Below are 21,721 nucleotides of genomic sequence, written 5' to 3'. Positions count from 1 at the left end.
CAAGAATTTAAGTTTTCAGAAATAAAATTAGAAATCTAGTATTGAATGAAAACATAGGAAAGGAATCCTAAACTACGGTGATTCTCAAAATTTTTCCAAAACAATTTCCTGAATCCCCAACTGAGCATACGTAAAATTAATGTCTCTTTTTCAGAACACGTTTACTTTAACACAATTATAATCGAGTTGCGTAGTGATGTAAATAATTTATTTTCAACAAAGTTGTAACTTACATCCATTATCAGTAATATTATTGAGATTTCTCCAAAAAAAACATCACTACGTACGTAAATTGTAATCCACTTGTCCCAATAAGGAGAATTTAAAGATCCTCACGAGCATGCTTGCTTTTCTTCCGCTTCCTCCACTCGTTGAACTCACATAGGTCAGCTTAAAATGGCCGACTAAATAATGTCGTAGCGAAACGCTCTCGTATATAACTCAGTTACATTTCAAAGCCCCATGGAGTCTACCGTTCGCGCGTCGTCCGTTCAAACGTCAAACCTTCCCGCCAAAAATGAACAATACTTTTTAAGCGCGGACCACAGACTAAAATCAAATCGAAAATCAAGAATAACAAAAGTTACAAGTGCTTGAAAATATTTTTCGTGATATTTTTAATTAGTTTTTATTTATCCGAATATTATTTGTGATTTTAAGTTATAAAATGAATGTGTTATTATTGTTATTGATTATTGGCTGTGTTGAGAAATGTTATGCCGATGATAGGTAAGTTAGAAAAAGTTTTTATTTTCTTAGCATAAATATTTAAATTTACTCTAGACTCGGATGTTAATAAACACAAGGTAAGACAACAAAACAAAGAAAGTTGTATTACACGTGTAATAAAAATTACTTTCCTAATCATTATCGATTTAATCAACAATGACACAGGATATGTAACAAATTAAGAATATCTAAAATAAGATCTTAACTCAATCGTAAAACAGTCGAATGCTGCTACTCGACACCTACCCCGTGCTTACTACTTAATTTCAATTGCTACTTCACAGTTTGATTATATAAATGTACTTCTAAATTATTGACACTTAAACTGGTCTATCCTGCCCGCGTGCATGTCTTCGTACACGATGCCAGAATAAATGTAACACTCAGCGGATTTATGCAGTAACCTTTAGATACCCCTAATTCAAATGACTTAAAGAACTAAATTGTCATGGTTGCTTCCATTCTCTAAGTAACCAATCACCAGATCCTTTAAATTACTTTTATATCAATCACATTATGGTCGCTACAAATTATTATCAAATGAATCACATGGTCATTTGAATTACTATCAAACAATCACACGGTTTTTTCAAATTACTTTTAACTAATCACATGGTTCTTTTTTTCAAATTGCTTTTAAATCAATCACATGGTCTGTACATATTACTATCAAACCAATGACAAATAGTTTTTTAAATTGATATCAAACCAGTGATAAATGGTCCTTTCAAATTACTATCAAACCAATGACATGGTCTAAACAAATTATTATCAAAAAATCACATGGCCGCTTCACATTTACTATCAAATCAATCATACTGTTCCTTAGAATCTCAAAGTAATGGTTATTAAATATTACTAGTAAAACCAATTAAATGACTACTTAACATGATATAAACAAATCAATCACATAGTGATAATAGTAGTTTCGACCACGTCTATACGTATTAGAGCAATTTTTGCATTACACAGAAAGATGTTAAGTACACAGATAGAAACGTTAATACCGTCAATAAACGTTAGTACAATAAATAAATAAAATTATTGAGTAAGTCACTTCAGTTATCATTTTACTGTTTGGAAATATTTAAAATAAATATGTATTTTTAAATCACTAAACCTAACCGATAAGAACTATAATTCCATTAAATAACAACATAGAGCTTTTTGTGTACGTTGATTTCTTTACGATCTTTTCTTTCCATGTTTTATTACGACAAACTGGTGTGCTAAACTGATCTAATTAGTTTGTTGTAATAAAACATTACGCAAAAAAATCTGAAACAAATCTAATTATTTTATCGATATGTGCTTTTAAATCTTTGTAAAACTTTAATAGCTTAGTACACAATCTTCCTTTTGCGACACTCGTAGATGTAGTAGTTGATGTGGAGTGTCGTTTTTGTAGAATAAATTGTTTTAGTCACAACATAGGGCATAAAATATTAAATGACACCATTTTTTTCCGTCAAAAATTGTATGCAAGGTTTTAAATATTCTTTCTGTAGATAACTACAGAACAGTGTGAGTATGGAAATGACGGCTGATAGGGGAGAGTGGAAGAAAAATACATGTTGCGCTGACCTAGCGTGGGATAACAGGAAGAAGAAGATAGCTCCAGCGAACCACATTTTAGCTATACAAATCGCCAAACAAATTACAATTAATAAATAAAAGCAAAACATATATATACATATATACCTCGGTGGCCTAACGGTTTGCACGGTCGGCTCTGGATGAGGATGTCCCGGGTCGATTCCCGGTAGGACCAATTTGGTAAATTAGATTTTCAAAATTGGTTTTGGTCTTGGTGTTCTGGGTAGCGCCTGGGGGTGAATTGATCTGGTATTCATAGTACAGGGAATTCCCTAATTAGAGATCAGGCGTGGTTCTCTACAAAAGACGTAATTTACAATTTTAAATAAATTATCTTGAAATAAGCCGTAGAAAGTAAAAAAACATTCTTCGATTAATATTGTAAAAGTGGTGTAACTTCATTATTTTTTTCTAAAGGGTATCACATTTCATCATATCTTTCATTATAAACAAATTATTTTATCTTCGATTTGTATTAAACAATGAAAACTAAAACCACTGAATTACAAATTAAAAGAACTTGTATGTTTGTCTTACTCATTATCTTCAAAAAGATCGTTATTTCAATTCAATTCAATATTTCAAATTTACTTACAGGGAGATTATTTACTTTTACAATGAACGACACTATGAAAAATATTTATTTCCTCTTTATATACCTATATAACATTAATATGATATACAATTTTCTTACTCCGTATAATGAGATATTATTTTAAAATACTTTGTTTAAAATTGTACGTTACATCATTTACGTAAAGTTCAAACCATTTTGAAAAAAAAAGACAGATTCTACAAGCTTGTGTGGCGGAGTGTAATTCAAAGACGATTACGTAAACAAAACTTCATTCATAAAAATCTCTTCCGATACCTATAGTTAGTCTGTTTGTATAATTATAGTTTGCAGTTATATAAATAAGTTCTTTGTCTTTCTTTGGGCATTTTTACAGAAGTTTTTTTTAAATGTCGTTGACTTATATACTTCGTATGTTTGTCAACGACAACCTTACCTTACCTATTTCAGAAATGACCTGTAATATCAATAATTACTTAAATTAAAGAAGCGTGGAATAGAAGCGTGGTGATACTCTTCTTGAAAAAGGGAGATAACACCCTATTGAAGAATTACAGGCCCATCTCGCTTGTAAGCCACGTTTATAAACTGTTTTCACGAGTCATCACGAACCGTCTCGCGCGCAGATTCGATGACACCTAGCGCCCCCGAACAAGCCGATTTTCGAAAGGGCTTCAGTACCATAGACCACATCCACACGCTGCGGCAGACTATATACAGAAGACCGAGGAGTATAACCTGCCATTATGTTTAGCGTTTGTAGACTATGAGAAAGCCTTTGATTCGATCGAGATTTGGGCAGTGCTACAGTCTCTACAACGGTGCCACTTTGACTGTCGATATATCGAAGTGTTGAAGTGTTTGTACAGAAACGCCACTATGTCAGTTCGACTCCAGGACCAGTGCACAAGGTCTATCCAAGAGGATTGCGACAGAGAGACGTCGTTTCTCCGAAACTTTTCACCAATGCATTGGAAGATGCTTTCAAGTTACTGCACTGGAATGGACTCGGCATCAACATCAATGGCGAGTACATCATTCACATTCGATTTGCTGACGATATCGAGAATCGTTGGAAGAGCTTGGCACCATGCTCGGTGACCTCAATACAGTTTCCCAGCAGGTGGGTCTAAAAATGACGAAACTTATGTCGAATGTCCACGTCGTACCCACCCCTAGAACAGTGAGAACCTCTACTCTCGAAGTTGTTGACGAGTATGTCTACCTCGGACAAACCGTCCAATTAGGCAGGGCCAGCTTCTGGAAAGAGGTCAATCGTGGAATCCGACTCGGTTGGGCAGCTTTCGAGAAGCTCCGGGACGTCTTCTCGTCCGCAATACCGCAGTCCTTGAAGACAAAAATCTTCAAGAAGTACGTGTTGCCAGCGATGACTTACGGCTCTGAGACGTGGTCACTTATAATGGGCCTCATAAAAAAACTCAAAGTCACTCAATGAGATGTGGAGCGAGCAATGCTCGGCATTTCTCTACGTGATCCAATCACATCTTGTACACGTCCGATGACAATGCTAAAATTAAACTAAATTTAAGCAACATTTTGCATGCCTAGTCAGGTAAAACATGTGTTCTGTAACAATTGTTCCATCTTTCACACCATGTTTTAAGCTAATAAAATTTAATTTCATTTCATCAGAAATGAGGAGATCCGTAGAAGAACGAAAATCACCGACATAGCTCGAAGGATTAACAAATTAAAGTGGCAATAGGCAGTACAAATAACTCGTAGAACTGACGGTCGTTGGAGCAGAAAGGTTCTTGAATGGAAACCACGAACCGCAAGGCGTTCAGTGGGCGGCCCCCTACTAAATGGACGGACGACCTGGTAAGGGCGGCGGGTAATCGATGGATGCAAATCGCGTCCGATCGGCTGGTCTGGAAATACTTGGGGGAGGCCTATGTTCAGCAGCGACCGTCATCCGGCTGATAAGATGATAATCAATAATTTCAAGGTACTTGTCCACTTATGTCCTTCAGAGCTTTGTAATTTAAGCACTAAGTGATACGCAACTGCTGTGGACTGGCCTGTCGTTCATTACCGAGCGCACGCATCGTAAAAAATGTGGTTATTTATTTTTTGAAAGGATGTAACGTAAGGATGTGATCCATGTTTCTGAATGAAAATAGGTAGTACTAAATTTTTGGAACAATCAAAATATGATCTTTATTTTTGTTGGATATCATGTAGTTTAACAGTAGCTTTTCTTTAATGCCTGAACAGATATATTATGTATGTGTATGTCATTCTTAGGTTCTACTACTTACTTTATCTTTATAACCGTCTTCAAAAAAGGATTACTTTTGTGAGCCGATTTTGATGATTCTTTTTTATTGGAAAGAGGGTAGAGGGTCTCAATATTGGTACCATCGAAATTTGTGGGGATGAATCCAGCGTCGGGCACTTTCCGGTAACCGATCGCAATAAAACTTGGCAAATTCGTTTTTGGTTTCGATTAGTTTCGTCTTACCTACTTATTTGTAGCATTTTATTTTCTTTATGCATTTTCTGAGTACATTATCGAAAAGCGTTTTAGAAATCCTTGACATGGCCATAAAGTGCCCTAAAGCGCGTGTCATGATGCCATAAATCATATTTCTGTATATTAACGACTAACACGAATCTTTTAATGTCCTGCCAGACACTCGTTGACCCAAATTCCTTGATTTTGGTCTAGATTTTTAAGGTTTTTTTTTAGTTAAATACCATTTGTTATCTTTAATGGGGAGGGTTCGTCATGTGAGGAAAAAACTAGCTTTATTTAAACTAAGTTTTTTTAATGATAGCCATAGCAGTTGTAGAGCTTTAAATCTCAAAGATCTGAGGGGCACTGCCACTGCGCCCGTCATGCATAGATATAAGTGACAAGTCACAGGACCCTTACCTTGGCAGCAGAAATAGGTAAAGTGGACTTCACTGGACTAACTCGTTCACAAGGAGCTCTACTATTACTAAGTTCTTTTAACTAACTCTCATTTGTTATAATTATTAACACAAAGATGGAAAATTTAGAAAAAATTCCTTCGATCCGACCGTATTCGAACTGACGTCTTCTAGCAAACCGTGCCAGATGCTATGCTAACTAAGCCTCGAAACGAACCAGCGGTCCTCACGAATTCCGCTATGTGATCTTTGTATTTGGTTTTCAACGACTTTTTAGCCGTAGCGCCATGTATGAGAAATCTATAAATAAATAAATAATAAATAAATAAATAACGCACACACTCAACATAGCCCCGCACTAGGGAAACCCTGTGTCGCGGGTGCCATGGACACACACATAGACAACCACAAATTACATCCAAACTCACGAGAGAAATAAATGTAAGCCATACAAACATTTCTCCCGGCCCGGGAATCGAACCAGGGACCTCTGCGTGGCAGTCCGGCATGGTAACCGTTCGGCCACGAAGGCAGTTAAATCTATGAAAAGTAAAATCTATGAAAGTATTTCGTCACCCAGTTAGATACCTTTACAACTACCAGCCCCGGCTAGAGATGTCGCTATTCACTGTATTTAGATTTTTGTTGAATTTATATTCAATAAAAACTTACCTCTCATTTGGTTCACGATTTACAGGATTATCTTCTATTATAATGTATTATACAATATCACCGTATATTAGAAAATGTTCTTCACCCGGCTACGCATTGTCCCTAAAGAACAGTCTATCCACCTATACAGTCCACCACGCTTGCTCAGTCTTGTTCCAATTGCGGACACCTTAGATAAACATCAACTTTTACTTCCTTAACTTAAAATATCTTATCGTATGACGCAATTCGTTCATTGTCAAGTCAAACCGACGCATTACACTTTCACCTGATTCTATTTGCAAAGGAAGTATCGCATTTTATTAGCAATTTCACGGCCGCTTCCTCGTTTAGTTGCAATACACACATGAACAATATGCAAAAATATAAACAAAACCTTGTAAATATTTCAAATCGTATATCGATTTTTTTTTTCGACACCATTCCAACAATATTATTAACAGCCTCGGTGGCTGAATGGTTACCACGCTGGTTTGCCATGCAGAGATCCCGGGTTCGATTCACGGGCCTGGAGAAATATTTATATGACCTACATTTATTTCTCTCGTGAGTTTGGGTATAATTTGTGGTTGTTTATATGTGTGTCTATGGCACCCGCGATACAGGATTTCCGTAGAGCGGGGCTATCAATGTGTGCGTTAAAAAATATAAACTCAGTTTGCCATTCAAAACCTCATTAGTTTGTGGTATGAAATTTATTTGCCAAGTTTTATTGACATCGGTTAACGAAAAGTAGTTGAAATCCAATAAACCGGATTCATCTCCTAACTTGCCACCCTTAGAGGTGGAATATTTTCTTCAAATTTCAAAGCGACTACCTTTGAGGTGCCCCCTTTCCAATGAAAAAAGAATCGTCGGAATCGGTTCACAAACAACTAAAAATAAAACACACGAAAAATGCACTGGAATTGAGAACTTCCTCCTTTTTCTTGAAATCGGTTAAAAATATAGAATAGAACACGTAGTCTTAAAGCTCGACAGCAATCCCTTCGAAGCAATCTTAGTGCGACAGGATGAACCACATACGATGGTGTCGGTGTTGAGAATTCGTCTGGGGAAGTACTGCCGCCTTACCTATTTCTGCCGCCAAGCAGTATTGTGAGCATTACTGTTACTTATGGTTATCTGGTACAAGGACATTACTGTTTTATTGTATACGCAGTTACGCATCAAATTATAAGAACTCACTTTCTTAACTAAATTACAATAAAATCAAGCACAAATAATTTTTATTTCATAGGTTTAAACAAATTACGCTTAAAATCGTCACACAGATTAAACTCTACTGCTCATTCTTAAACAGCGTAATTCGTAAAAAAGAGCAAGATACTTTCACGCACACACTCAACATAGCCCCGCACTAGGGAAACCCTGTGTCGCGGGTGCCATGGACACACACATAGACAACCACAAATTACACCCAAACTCACGAGAGAAATAAATGCAGGTCATACAAATATTTCTCCCGGCCCTGGAATCGAACCTAGGACCTCTGCGTGGCAATCCGGCATGGTAACCGTTCGGCCACAGAGGCAGTTAAACTTTATAAATAAACAAAGTCAAAGAATCATTTATTCCATAGGTACAATAAATTTACACTTGAAAACGTAATTTTTTAAACTTTTTTTTAGTATCAAGTGACGGGACGAACGAGTCGTGCGCCTGATGGTAATAAGTTACACGCCTATCCATAACAGTTGCAGTGCCACTCAGAACTTTAAATCCCAAAGATCTGAGTGGCACTGGCACTGTGCCCGTCACCTTGAGACACAAGTTGACAAGTCCCATGTGTAATGCTAACATTACCGCTTGGCGGCAGATATAGGTAAGGTGACAGTACTTCCCTAGACGAACTCTTTCACAAGGAGCTCCACTGCTGCTAGGACGAGCTACTGCTCGTTCATTTTGCTATTTCCAAATAAACTTAAATGCTATGGAACACACTTTGATTCAAATTTGTGCTGAATATAGACCCAAGCCGTTTTACCTTCCATCTTTACGTAACACGTAGTCTTCAATATTATAAAATGACTTTTCAATATACTATTAACATTATTTATTTCAAACATCGCAGATCGTGACTATATTCATGAACTAAACGGGTCACTACCACGGATTTTTGTTGATTTTTGCAGACGCTGTACATATTAATATAAAGTTTTTGTTTGACTGCAATGTAAAGTACAATTGTTAACGAAGAAATTTGTTTATTGTTGTGGCTTACCGTATGTAAGCGTAGAAAGCAAAAAATAATGGGCATTCTTTACTTTCACCACATTTACAAAGAAATTGGAAAATATATAAGTTAAGAACTTAGTATAATGATAACAACTTCACGAAGGTTCAATGAATCGACCCATAAATGGAATGTTTACAAAACAAACAAACAAGCGCAAGTGCACTTACGATCTGACTCTTATCGAGTAGGAAGGGGACTTATCAGATTACACGCGTCGTAGAAAACGTAAATATAGGTATACTTGGGGCCGATTGCCAATCATTCGATTGGTAAGGAATTGTTGATGATATTTCTATTTAACCGATTAAAAAAAGAAGATACGGGTGCAGGTGTATGAGTGAGAGTAATGAACATGTGTTTGCGCATGTGTAAAGAGACTAAACAAAGAAACTTAGATTTAGAAAAAGGTGTAATGTGTAAGATCGTGGTGAATGGCACAAACTCTTCTTCCTGTCCTTATCGAACTCTAGGTAGGGTCGGCACAACATGCATTTTTCTTCCATTCTCTCCTATCAGCCGTCATTTTTATACTCACACCTTTCTTATCCATGTCATCTTTCAGACAATCCATCCATCTTTTCTTTGGCCTTCCTTTCCCCTTATATCCCTTCACATTCATACCCAGTACTCTTCTCGTCACATGACATTCTTCCCTCCGCATGACATGTTCATGCTACGCTAACCTATTACTTCTCATCTTTTCCGTCACTGGCGCTACTTTCAAACTTCCCCTGATGTACTCGTTCCTTATTTTACCCTTTTTTGTCACTCCACACATCCATCTCATCATTCGCATATCCGCTATCTAATCACGGTCTTGGTTTATTGGTTATTTTCCCCTTTAGCTTAAGAGGCATTCGCCGATCGAATATATGCCTGTGACCTGTCGCCATTCCTGCACTTATTCTGTTCTTAACGTCCCGGTCTATCTCGCCGTCGTTCTGTATTAACGAACAAAAAAAAATCGGAGCTGACTGGTAGTGATACACCATCTAAGGCAACATTGGTAAAACTGGAGGTACCGCCAAAATCGTGGAAAAGCTGTTCGGTTTTTGACCGGCAAATCCTCAACCCGACACTTTCCAGTCTTATCTGCCAATTTGGCAGTCTGCTCTGGACCTTAAGTGCATCCTCCCCGACAAGTACAATGTCGTCCCCGATAATTGAAACAGTCCTGTACATCACCCTTGTATTTAAAAACGGGCACCAGCAAACTGCTGCATCATTCATCCGGGATCGCCTCTTCTTGTAACAACTTATTGAAGAATAAGATCAGCCATTTCCACCCGTTCGCTTTTAAATCTTCCATGCTTCAACTGGTATACCATCTGGCCCTACAGCTTTCCTGTTTTTCATATTATTTGACCGCTTCTTTTGGTTCATGCATACTTAGCTCTTCCACCACCCCTATGTTAATCGGTGCATTCTCCAACACTCCATTCCAGACATTTTTCTCATTCATTACTCTACTAAAATATTCTTTCCAATGTTCATTTATCTCTCTATCCTTCGTCAAAACCATCCCTTCATCATGCTTTATACATTTAATATGAATAATATCCGTAGCGTTCTTCTCTCTTGCTTTCGAAAGTCGGTAAAGGTCTTTCTGTCCGTACGGGCTCACTAGAGATTGGTAAAGTTTGTCCTGGACCTTCGCCCTAGAGACAGCTACCGCTTTCTTAGCCTTTCTCTTGCACTCCATGTATTCTGTGAATGGCACAAACATATGAATGGAAATGAGGAAAGAAGAAGTCAAAATCAAAGTCTAATCATCTTTATTTCACAGGTAAGCAAATTACACTTCAAATCGTCATATTGATTAAACTCTTCTGCTTATTCGTAAGCTCACAAACTCACACTGTAGGGATCGCTCTTTGTAAATATACATTTGAATATTTTTATCATTTACAATATTGATTTCTAACATCTTAGATCGATAATACATGCAAGAGCTAAACTGGTCACTACCACGGAGTTATGTCGTTCAAGTACATAGAAGTTGTACGCCTTGTACATGGCAAATTTTGAATATCACCCAGAATCTTATTATAGACGCGTACACATTGCGCCTTAAACGAATCTGTGGCTTTTTGAAAACGACTGACAAGAACAGCCAGTTTATGTTTAGTTTATAGAGCATTTGCAACCGTGAACCTTTGCTGCTTTGCTTTTCAATTCTACCTACATATACATATGTGTACATAAGAGTGACTCGGTTGTCTTTTTAACGATACTAAGAGACGGGATAAACAAGTCTTGTAGGCACGTCAAAGCCACACGCCTGTCCAGAACAGTTGCAGTGCTACTCAGAGCTTTAAATCGCAAAGATCTGAAGGGCACTGCCACTGCGCCCGTCACCTTGAGACATAAGTTGACAAATCCATGTGCCCGTAATTTCACCTTCAAAACCAGAACGCAGTACCTAATGCCCACATTACTGCTTGGTGGCAGAAATAAGGTGGCAGTACTTCCCTGGACGAGCTCTTTCACAAGGAGCTCTACTGCTTGTAAATAAATATGTCGGAGCCAGTTGTCGCTTCAAACGTGGTTGTAAAAGATTGGGTTTGTTGTTTACCTACGTGATGCACTTTGCAAAGAGACAAATCTTAGTTAGATTATTACGTGTTGTTTTGTTACTATAATAAAACCGATTTACTAAGCTATCTACGAATCGCATTATCGTCTCCATCAAGGTTTCCAAGGTCTCCATCTTTGTTTACAAATGTTACGTCAGTTTGGGAACACAAACTGAGTGAGGTCACAGAGGGGGTGGCGTTAGTGTAGTTTGAATCTGGTCAGTTTAATTAGTCATCTGACGTGATCCTATGATACGGCCGAGTTGCCACATGTTTCTTACTTCAACTACTTTCACAGTTTAATGACATACGGCTATTTGCTTTGGGGTAATGCCGCCGATATTAATATAATCTTTGTCCAGCAGAAACGTGCGATTAGGGCAATCTGGGCCCCAGAGTGTCTTTGAGAGATAAGTTTAAAGAGATTAACATTCTTACAGTACATTTACGAAAATGTTATTTATATTAAGAAGAATAGTAATGTTTTAATGAAAAATAGTGACAGACATAACATTAATACGAGGAATAAAAATAAACTAGCTGTTATTGCTTCTATAATAAAATTCCGGTTGATATTTAAAATTTGCCATTTACGAAGCTTAAAACTATAGAGAAACAAAAATTTTAATACTAACTTTTAATATTATACAGTTTCTGCGTACTTGGATGACAAGAATCCGTGGTAGTGACCGGTTTAACTCTCATTCTAAGGATGTTGGAAATAAATATTGTAAATGTTAAATGTATTCAAATGTATATTTAAAAGAGGCAACCCCCCCTTGGAGTCCTTCTCTGGGGACTCTGTTTTACGAATGAGCAGTAGAGTTTAATTAATATGACGATTGCAAGTGTAATTTGCTTACCTATGAAATAAAGATGATTCGAATTTTTGAATTTGATTATGAAAGTAAGGAGTGAAGTTGATATTTAATGCTTTATAAACGAGCGCGCATTGACAACATGGGAAAGGGACAATAGGTTCCGACAAATAGATCTATTTACACAAAGTTACTCCTAGAGTCTCTTACTCATAGTTCCCGAGGGATTTGTGACAATTGTAAGTGTAAATTGCTTACCTGATAAATACTTATTTGATTATGAATTTGCCGGTGAGTCAAGTGTTCAAAGTTGTCAGATGTAAAAAATGGCAAAGCGACTTTGTAAAATTTTATTTGATAGCGTTTTTATAGATCTGGCGCATGAGATCACTCAGATGTGAGGTGCGGCCACACTAAAATAATTCCAATTGTTCGTAAGATAAATTCCAGGCAAGCTCGCTCATAACTTGAGGCCCTTGCATTTTTGTGACTTCACATATCCAGCACATGTGAACAAAGACGGTGCTACTTGATATGGAACGTATTCGCCGGTTCGTAAACCTGAGTCTTTGATCCCGACCGACTGTGCCATTGCCGGAGAATACCGCCTGCTACGATTAAAAGTTCAAAATGTATCTTTAAGGCCATGAAAGGCTCTGAAATTCATGATAGACTTTTGTTTAAGTGGCGGGACGAACAAGTCGTGGACGTGGTGGTAAGCGACACGCGTGTCCATGACAGTTGCAGTGCCACTCAGAGCTTTAAATCCCACCAACACTCTTACCCTTCCAAATCGAAACACAATAATGCTCACGTTACATAACGAACTCAGTATATAGGTATAGATAATAATAAGCCTGGCAACTCCTCGAATTACCTGGTCTTGAAAATCCCTTGTACTACAAGTACCAAAACATTTCTCTGAAACCTATAAATGTATTCAGAAAAGATCGTTTCGCAAACCAGTCCACCCGGAAATCGAATTCACAACAAACTAATCTAGCGCCCGTAGTGCTAACGGCGGGGCCACCGAGATCGTCAAAACTCTATCAATGCCACGGAATAATTTATACAAAGAATACAAAAAAAAGATGCATTGTATACATATCGGTACCACGCACCATGTTTTCTGAGTCTCAATTTACATTGCTGTGGAATGGAATGTTGTAATGAAATTATACATAGCATAATGAACTTTGTCTCAATTGTGTAATGTACAAACTAGATACATTATGTTCACTCCCGGAATTCGCGAGAATGCTCGAGAATTTTCCGGAAGGTGCGTGACCTCTTTTTTTGGCTTATCTACAGTCTGTCTTTTTTAAGATGGAGTAAAATGACAGTTTATTGAGCAAAAGTGTTGGCCGCTTGTAATCAGCTAGTGGTTGCAGTTGATAAATATTCTATCGACTATAGACTGAATGGTGGTCACGCTTAGTGATATATATCCTAATTTGTTTCATTTGAATCATAACCGGCCCATTATTCGTCCAACTGCCGAGTATAGGTTTATTTAAATTTTTTTCTGAGTGTTCGATCTTTGTATTAATAATTATAACAAACTAGTGGAGTAATTTCACAAAAAATAATTGAATATCAATTCAATAAAAATTTAATTTATTTAAATTGTCAATTTTTATAAGTTCATACGTAATTAGACTGTATTTAGAACTGAGTCTGTTTAAAATACAAAGAGGAGACATATTTTAAAGTTTCTCATTTTAATTCAATATTCTTTTTGAAAGGTACATGAATAAAAATTTATTCGATATTAATTGTGAAAATAAGAATGAAGAAGGCAATAACGCAATTAGTAATCGTTATAACGTCGGAACATTTACAATTGAGACGTTATTGACAAAATTCACAATTTATCGATAAAACAGTCGACAACAACAACAACAAGACTATTTAAAATTTTATGAAAACTAGCAGTTAAATTTTTTTTCATTCAATTAAATTCAACTGCATTTTCAAAATAGACTGACTGTAGATTGTACGTTACGAAACTGACAGAGTTAATAATGCTATGAACAATTGAATTGACTACCTCTGTGGCCGAACGGTTAACATGCTGGTCTACCACGTAGAAATCCCAGGTTCGATTCCCGAGCCGGGGGAATTATTTGTAAGGCCCACATTTATTTCGCTCGTAAGATTGGATGGTATTTGTGGTTGCCTATGTGTGGGTACATGACACCCGCGATACAGGACTTTCGAGTACGGGGCTATGAGTGAGTGCAAAATAATAAAAAAAAATTAAAAATTGTGTACAAACATTTGCTTCCATTCCATTCTGCAGCAATGTAAATGGAGCCTCATTCTTGAGATTTATTAATTTGTCGCCTACACATATTTACTTTACACAAGGGGGAACTAATTTACCAGTTGCCATACAAGGCATAATATACATAAGCAAACTACAATAAAACTAAAGAAGTTGTATGTGGGCGTAATACGAACGTGCGCGCGCAAGGTCACGTTTGTTTTTGTTTTAATTCCTTGTGTCATGGTAATAATAAACTTTTAATTTTTACGCACATTCCGTAAAGTATTTGAACAAGATTCAATGTAAACTTAGATATGGTAGTTAAACTGCGATCGCAGTGACTATGTTTTTTTGTAATTATTTCCGATGTAAAAACAGGGAAGTTTAATAACGTCCAAACTCACAGCATTAAGGGGAAACCCTGTATCCAGGTGCCATGGACCCACACATAGACATCCAGAAATTACATCCAAACTCAAAAGAAGTAAATGTAGGCCATACAAATATCTCTTCCGGCCCGCGAATGAAACCCCGAACCTCTGCGTGGCAGACCAGCAAAGTAACTTTTGGGTCATGGAGGCAGTTAAAAAGCTCTGATAGCCTGGTCACTCACCATGGGCCATACGCAGGATTACTATTTAGTAGCAGAAGAACTCCATTGGGAAAGACTTAGTTCAGAGAAGTATTTAGCCCTTTGTAGAAGTCCTAGTTAAAGCCTCTCAGATCTTTATGATTTTTGTGATTTAAAGCTCTAGTGTCACTGCAACTGTTATGGACACCATCCTCAAATCGGGCATTAATGGACCTTGAGTTATAAACATGCCTCAGATGATATTATAATCACAACATCAATTAGGCATCCTGTACACGGTGCATCATGATGGCGCCATAATTGCATAGCGCAGGCGTCACACGATCGCTATTGTTAGGATTTTGTGTTCATAGTTGAACCTAATAATACATTGCTATGTCCATAATACGTCCAAGATCTTTTAATTGCTTATTTCGCATCTCTAGTTCTGAAGTACAGTGTGAAGTCAGTCATTATTTACCCAAAAAAAAAAGAAATTTAAATTTTAAAATTACTTTTCAAGCATCTTCTATACAACGACTGAACTAAAGGGGAATGACACGTCACAATTTACACTTAAGATTTAAATTCCCTTGCACGTCACTTACGATGGAACAGTCATAAGTCTAAAATCATAAGTATAAAACCCAGCGTTCTGTTCACTGTACGCTAAACTTTCCAGTCTCAAGATGTTCGCTGTTAAAGATGTTTTCTAGACATCCCCCTCGGCTCGAATATGCCATGAAAGTTGTAAGAAAATAAAACCCTATTTCGGTGTAATAACAAAACTTTTCACTCTAAGGTATTAAGTACATTATTGCAAAGGCCGGGAATAAGGGATTGCTGGACGAGTAGAGTTATTAATGTATTAATACGAGTCAAGCAATATCTGTTCCCACCGAGGCATGTATAGAATTTTTCTCAAACTATGTGAGGAAATAAAAAATACTAAAGAGAGGAAGATGTATAATAGCAAAAGTAAAAAAAAAAATTTATATTAAAAGTAATATTTGACATGTTAGGACAATTGCTGTAAGAAAATGGTATTGTTTTTCCAGGCACATTAATAAAATTATTTTTTTAACCGACGTCAACAAAAGGAGGAGGTTCTTAATTCTACTGTTTTTTTTGTATGTATGTTACGCGATAACTCCGCCATTTGTGAATCGATTTTGATGATTCTTTTTTTGTTGGAAAGAGGGCACCTCAGAAGTGGTCTCATTTAAATTTGAAGAAAATATTCGACTTCTAAGGGTGGTAAAATAGGGGATGAATGACTTTTGAGTTCCTTTTTTTAGTACTCTGTACTGGGGTTAGGTTATTTAAGAAGGCGTACAGGTCTAATAGGTATTTTTAATTCTCGTGATTATGAACACTGGGCTATATAAGTTTTTATTTTACCTGTTTACATAGTTTGTTATTAGTGATGACTTTTCAAGAATGCATCAAGAAATATCTAACCAATCACGTAGCTTTAATCGCACGTGAAATACAAATTGATCAATTACATGGCTTTAACATCACGCGTAGAAAATTCAAAATAAACCAATCACAGAGATTTATTAATAAAAGTTCTTGCGCCAGAATGCAGCACAACAGACTAAGTTCTGAATTATTTCCTTTGATTCATTAATGGTGTTTCTTTCTCCTACATTCAGGTCACCAAAGATATCCCTTACACCCAGGCTCCCATTTAAACTGACGACTGCCGCTGATGGATTTTTAACCTCCCTGTTTGAATATCTGCAAGTATAATTATTACAGATCATCTATGTTGGTGGTGGTTTATTTGATAAGTTTTATTCGGTCGTATTTTAAATGGTGGATCATTATATGGATAAACTAACTCAGGTGTATCATCTTACTTCGTTACATTGCACTAAATGTCGTAAATGTCATTTCGTCGTAACTAACGAATAATTCGTAATTTATAGCATAGTTCATCAAAAATTGCTTTTTTATACATAAAAATAACTTTTTGTATTAACTGTAAGTAAGTAAATAAATAAAATAAAAAATAAAAATAAATATACAAAATAAATAAAACATTTATCATCAAAATTAGCCTTCTTGCTAGTTCTTTTACCCGTCAATACCAACAAGAAAAGCCCCTTTCCATCGCAGCTGCCAGTGATGCCATTTTTTTAATGAACGTTCTTGAATAAAATCGGTAACTATTTTCTATAAAATGGCAATTTTAAAGTATACATGTATTAAATACGTTGCTCTGATTCCATAGTAAGTTACCAAAGTGCTTATGTTATGAAAATCGGAAACAACGATGATACCACAAACACCCGAACCGGAGACAATACAGAAAAGTTAGTTTCTATATTGACTCGGCCAAGAATCGAACCCGAGACCTCAGAAATGGCGACACCATGTAAAGTGACGCGCAAACCACTATACCAGGTCGTCTCATAGAGCAATAAACGAAAAAATGTCCTAACTCTACTTTACAAAAAGGAATAGCTTCCTTTTTAACCTCATTTCACCATTTACGATTTTGCGCATCTATTTCATAGCTACAATACCATACAAACAAAATCGCGCCTTTGTTTCCTTGACACTGGCATCAGCACGTTTTTGCGTCCGTCTACAAAAAAAATTGCCCAGTTTGTTGACCTTACATTACATCATACATACATTCATACATCATTCAATTACTCACTGTGACCTTGTACGAGTTTGGCGTTTCATTGAAATGTTTTCAGATTCTCATTTTTGTTACATATAGTATGTTAGTTAATATAAAAATATTTTTTTTTCTCATGTTTATTCTGACTTTCTTCACTTTCATCAGGTAAGATAGAGGTCAAATGCGTTCTTATTTTTATATATAAAAAAATAAATTTTAAATTATATAATTAATTTTTTATTGAATTGATATTCAATTATTTTTTGTGAAATTACTCCACTAGTTTGTTATAATTATTAATACAAAGATCGAACACTCAGAAAAAACACTCAGAAAAAAAATCCTTCGATCCGGTCGGATTCAAACCGACGTCTTGCATACCGTGCCAGACGCTATACCAACTAAGCCACGGAATGTGTTTTTTCTGAGTGTTCGATCTTTGTTTTAATAATTATAACAACTAGTGGAGTAATTTCACAAAAAATAATTGAATATCAATTCAATAAAAATTTAATTAATACAGTGTATAGCGACATCTCTCGCCAGAACTGGTAGCTGTAAAGGTACTAACTGGGTGATAAATCTGTCATAGATTTCTCATAGATGGCGTTACGACTAAAAAGTCGTTGAAAGACCAAGTACAAAGACACGACGCAAGCACATAGAAAAATTCGTGAGGTCCGTTGGTTCGTTCCGTGGCTTAGTTGGTATAACGTCTGGCACGGTGTGCAAGAAGACGTCGGTTCGAATCCGACCGGATCGAAGGAATTTTTTCTGAGTGTTTTTTCTGAGTGTTCGATCTTTGTATTAATAATTATAAAAAATAATTAGTAAAATAATGTTCTTTATATATATTCAGAGCGAAACATTTACATTTTAGAGTAAGTCCTCGGTTTATGCGTGTTCTACAGTTGTTTAGTTTACCACTGATAAATAACAATCGAACATTAGCATAATGTTCCCACCATGATGTTTTTTGTCTAGTTACGTCCTTTTGAACAGTTTAACGTTTTTCTCTTTAAATAATTTACACATGGGTATTAATACATACGAATATGTTGTGTCGTCATTCGTCATCGTCAAAAAATGTAATATTATTATCCTGTATGATAGTTCTCCCCAATGATATTATACTTTTTCCCCTTAACTTACTTAGTGTTAGTATTTGTATGTGCAGTGTTTGCATAAAGCAGAATAAATAAAGATTACCACCGTAAAACAGCCCCAACTACATAGGTACCTATACTTACGTTACATTTATACTATTCTATACACGTCTCCATTACTGGCGGAGGATTGCCATCAGCTCCCAAAATACAGGGTTGCCCTAGTTTGGGAACTGATTGATGGTCTGTCCACTTATTTTTGTCAGTTTGTGTACGGACAACGGCACACCAGACTACAAATTTTTGTTCGAAAATCGCCTCAAGTGCAACGGAACAAGATACACCAATGTGTAGCTAATGTAGCGGCGTGTGTACAACTCATAATTTTTATTTATTATATCACCTTTGATACTTGTATTACTGTTGTAATGAATAAATTATTTATAATCATCATCAACCTATTTATACGTCCCACTGCCGAGCACGGATCTCGTCTCAGGCGAACGTTTATGCCATAGTCCGCCACTCTGGCCCATCGGTCCGATGTTCCGCTTATCCGTGTCAGTACAATTTCATTTTTTTTTTCTTTATTTATATCAGGTAACAAAAAGACCCATGTATACATATCTTAAAACTAACATACATACAATATAATAATAAAAAACTAATCTACACGATTTCACTTATCGGCGACGTGCGACAATACGAGACCTAGGGCTAACATTCGATACCCATTTGAATATGCATGGTGGCATAATAAAAATTTGCAAAACAACAGACAGGGTGCTAGGGTTTATTATAAGGACAGCGCAGCGACTCAATTCCGCGGCCCGAAAATAGCTATGTTACTTTACAATGCATATATTCGATACAAGCGTGGAATCCTCGAGAAACACAATACGCCTTAATGATTGAAAGAGTACAGCGCAAATTTACTCGGTATCTCTACTAAAGGCATTACGGCTATTATCCATTTCTTTACCCCTCACTGTTTATTTTTGCGATGGACGGGCTTGAGTCGCTTGAACTGAGACGGAAGCTCCTTCCCCACTACTGCCTACTCATACGCCATAAAATAGATAACCCTCCTGGATCTATTTGTGCCTGATCGATTTATAAGCTCGGTGGGCCGTACCTTTTTGCTGTCCCCGGAGCGCGCACTCTACAGGGTTACAATGCGCCAACCACCAGGGCAATTATCATACTGAATGAGTTTCTAGCGCACAACCAGATTGCTGATGTGTTCGCGGACAATTTGTCTCAACTCACAGCTGCAATAGCACGCTATGTAAATTTAAATTATTATAAAACTAGGTAATCTTGTATCATATCTTTCCAATTTATGTGCCTCATTTTATTGTGTTGTTATTGTTTTGTAATATTTAAGATGTCATTATTGCATCAAACTTATTTATCTTGCTGGACGCTTGGGTTGCCCTGTAAGTCCGCAAGAGTCTTATAATAAATAAATACTTCTTACTAGACTTCACACGTTTTCCGAGTGCTGTGAACCTTCTTCGACGTGCAGGTTTCGTCTAGATTTTTTCCTTCACAGAAAAGCTCCTGGAAAATTTCAAATTAAGAATGCCACGTAAATTCCGTGAACCTCAGAGGTGCGAGCCCGGAGTCGAGCCTCTGCTTAAGAGGCTACCACGGTTTGTTTTGTTGCGTATACTTACAATTTTATGCGTAAAACAGGATTTAAATATACTCGTATTTAATTTATATGACTATTGGATATTAGATTTATAATGTTAATTATGTCATAGTCCTAAGTTTCTTTTTTTTAAATCTTGTATCTTATATTTACATATCTATATTTATTTTATATTATGTATTAACTTAAAACCTTAGCTATAAATAACGGCGTCCGTAGTGAAATTTATTTTTATTACCATGTTATGGACAACTTAATTGATCTCTAGTGACAAAAACCTGACTGTCATAAATTAAGCACTGCGCTAACAATACACACAAAATATTTATGTCAAAAGACACGCATCGTAACTCTCTGCTAGAACTAACTGCCGTATCTGACATTTTTGTCGTATCTGCGAACATTCTCCACTAATTGTAGCATGTCTATGGTTTTATATACGAATGTAACTCTTTCATAGAACAAGATTAACACGTAGTACAATTTAATTTATGGAATACTCAACTGAAACTATTTACGATAACTTGTCAGCCGAAGGATATCTAACAATTTTTTCTCTATTTCAGCAACTCCTACTACCTAGTTGAGAAGCCACCCCGAGCGCCGCTAAAGGTCTATTGGAACGTTCCAACTAAACAATGTAAATCAAAGAAGATACTATTTGATGATTTATTTAAAAAATACGGCATCATTCAAAACACTCAGGACACTTTTCCCGGAGACAAGATGTCGATTCTTTACGACCCTGGATTGTTCCCAGCGCTTTTGTCGAATGGCAAAAGTAATTTTGCCGTACGGAACGGCGGTGTACCGCAAGAAGGAGACCTGAAATTACATTTGAATGAGTTTAAAAAGCGGATGGACGAGAGTATTGACAAAGATTTTAATGGTAAGACTGATTTTTTTGCTCATTTTCCATACTAATACGAAAAACCTTATTTTAAGAAATGTATATAACATAAGTTCCTAGTCTCGCATCTCTGAGCTGGAGCTCCCATATACCAGCTTGATTCACTTGACACCATTCAACGTCGGGCTGCTCGTGCTGTCGATGACCCCAAACTCACAGACGGTTTGGAATCCCTTAGTCTACGTTGGGTTTATCGTCTTTAGAATTGGAAGTGCTCAGAGAACAATGTGCCCCCCGCCAAAGGAATAGAGCTCATCCCCACATTCTTGATGCCTAGCATTGTGTCTGGTTGTTCAACGTTCAGTGAGTCAACAGGGCTTTCGAAGGTTGCCGATGTCCATGGGCGACAATGACCACCTCCCTTCACGTGGCTCACCTGATTTATATCTAAACTGCGTTACTCTATATACTTTCAAGTCGATTGGAAGCGTCCGGTTTGCACCAAATACAAAGGCAACTGATGGAAAT

At 36.7% G+C, this 21,721-nt stretch overlaps 1 protein-coding gene across 2 annotated transcripts in view; it reads left to right on the top strand.

Annotated features, from left to right (window-relative positions):
- Positions 1-461: 461 nt before the first annotated feature.
- LOC113238609 overlaps positions 462-21,721 on the top strand; it is a 44,190-nt gene continuing 22,930 nt past the window's right edge. Inside the window, exons 1-3 of one of the 2 annotated variants that reach the window (XM_026475437.1) lie at positions 462-729; positions 16,601-16,687; positions 20,910-21,232. In XM_026475437.1, coding sequence (XP_026331222.1) covers positions 668-729; positions 16,601-16,687; positions 20,910-21,232 — 472 coding nt within the window. In that variant the 5' untranslated portion in view covers positions 462-667. The remainder of the gene's footprint in view (positions 730-16,600; positions 16,688-20,909; positions 21,233-21,721) is intronic. The other variant, XM_026475438.1, reaches the window with a different exon arrangement.

This window comes from Hyposmocoma kahamanoa, unplaced genomic scaffold (assembly GCF_003589595.1).
Source record: "Hyposmocoma kahamanoa isolate Upper Pololo Valley unplaced genomic scaffold, ASM358959v1 97, whole genome shotgun sequence".
Classification (NCBI taxonomy): domain Eukaryota; kingdom Metazoa; phylum Arthropoda; class Insecta; order Lepidoptera; family Cosmopterigidae; genus Hyposmocoma; species Hyposmocoma kahamanoa.
The sequence above is the reverse complement of the archived record's forward strand: the minus strand, read 5'-3'. Positions and strand labels throughout refer to the sequence as shown.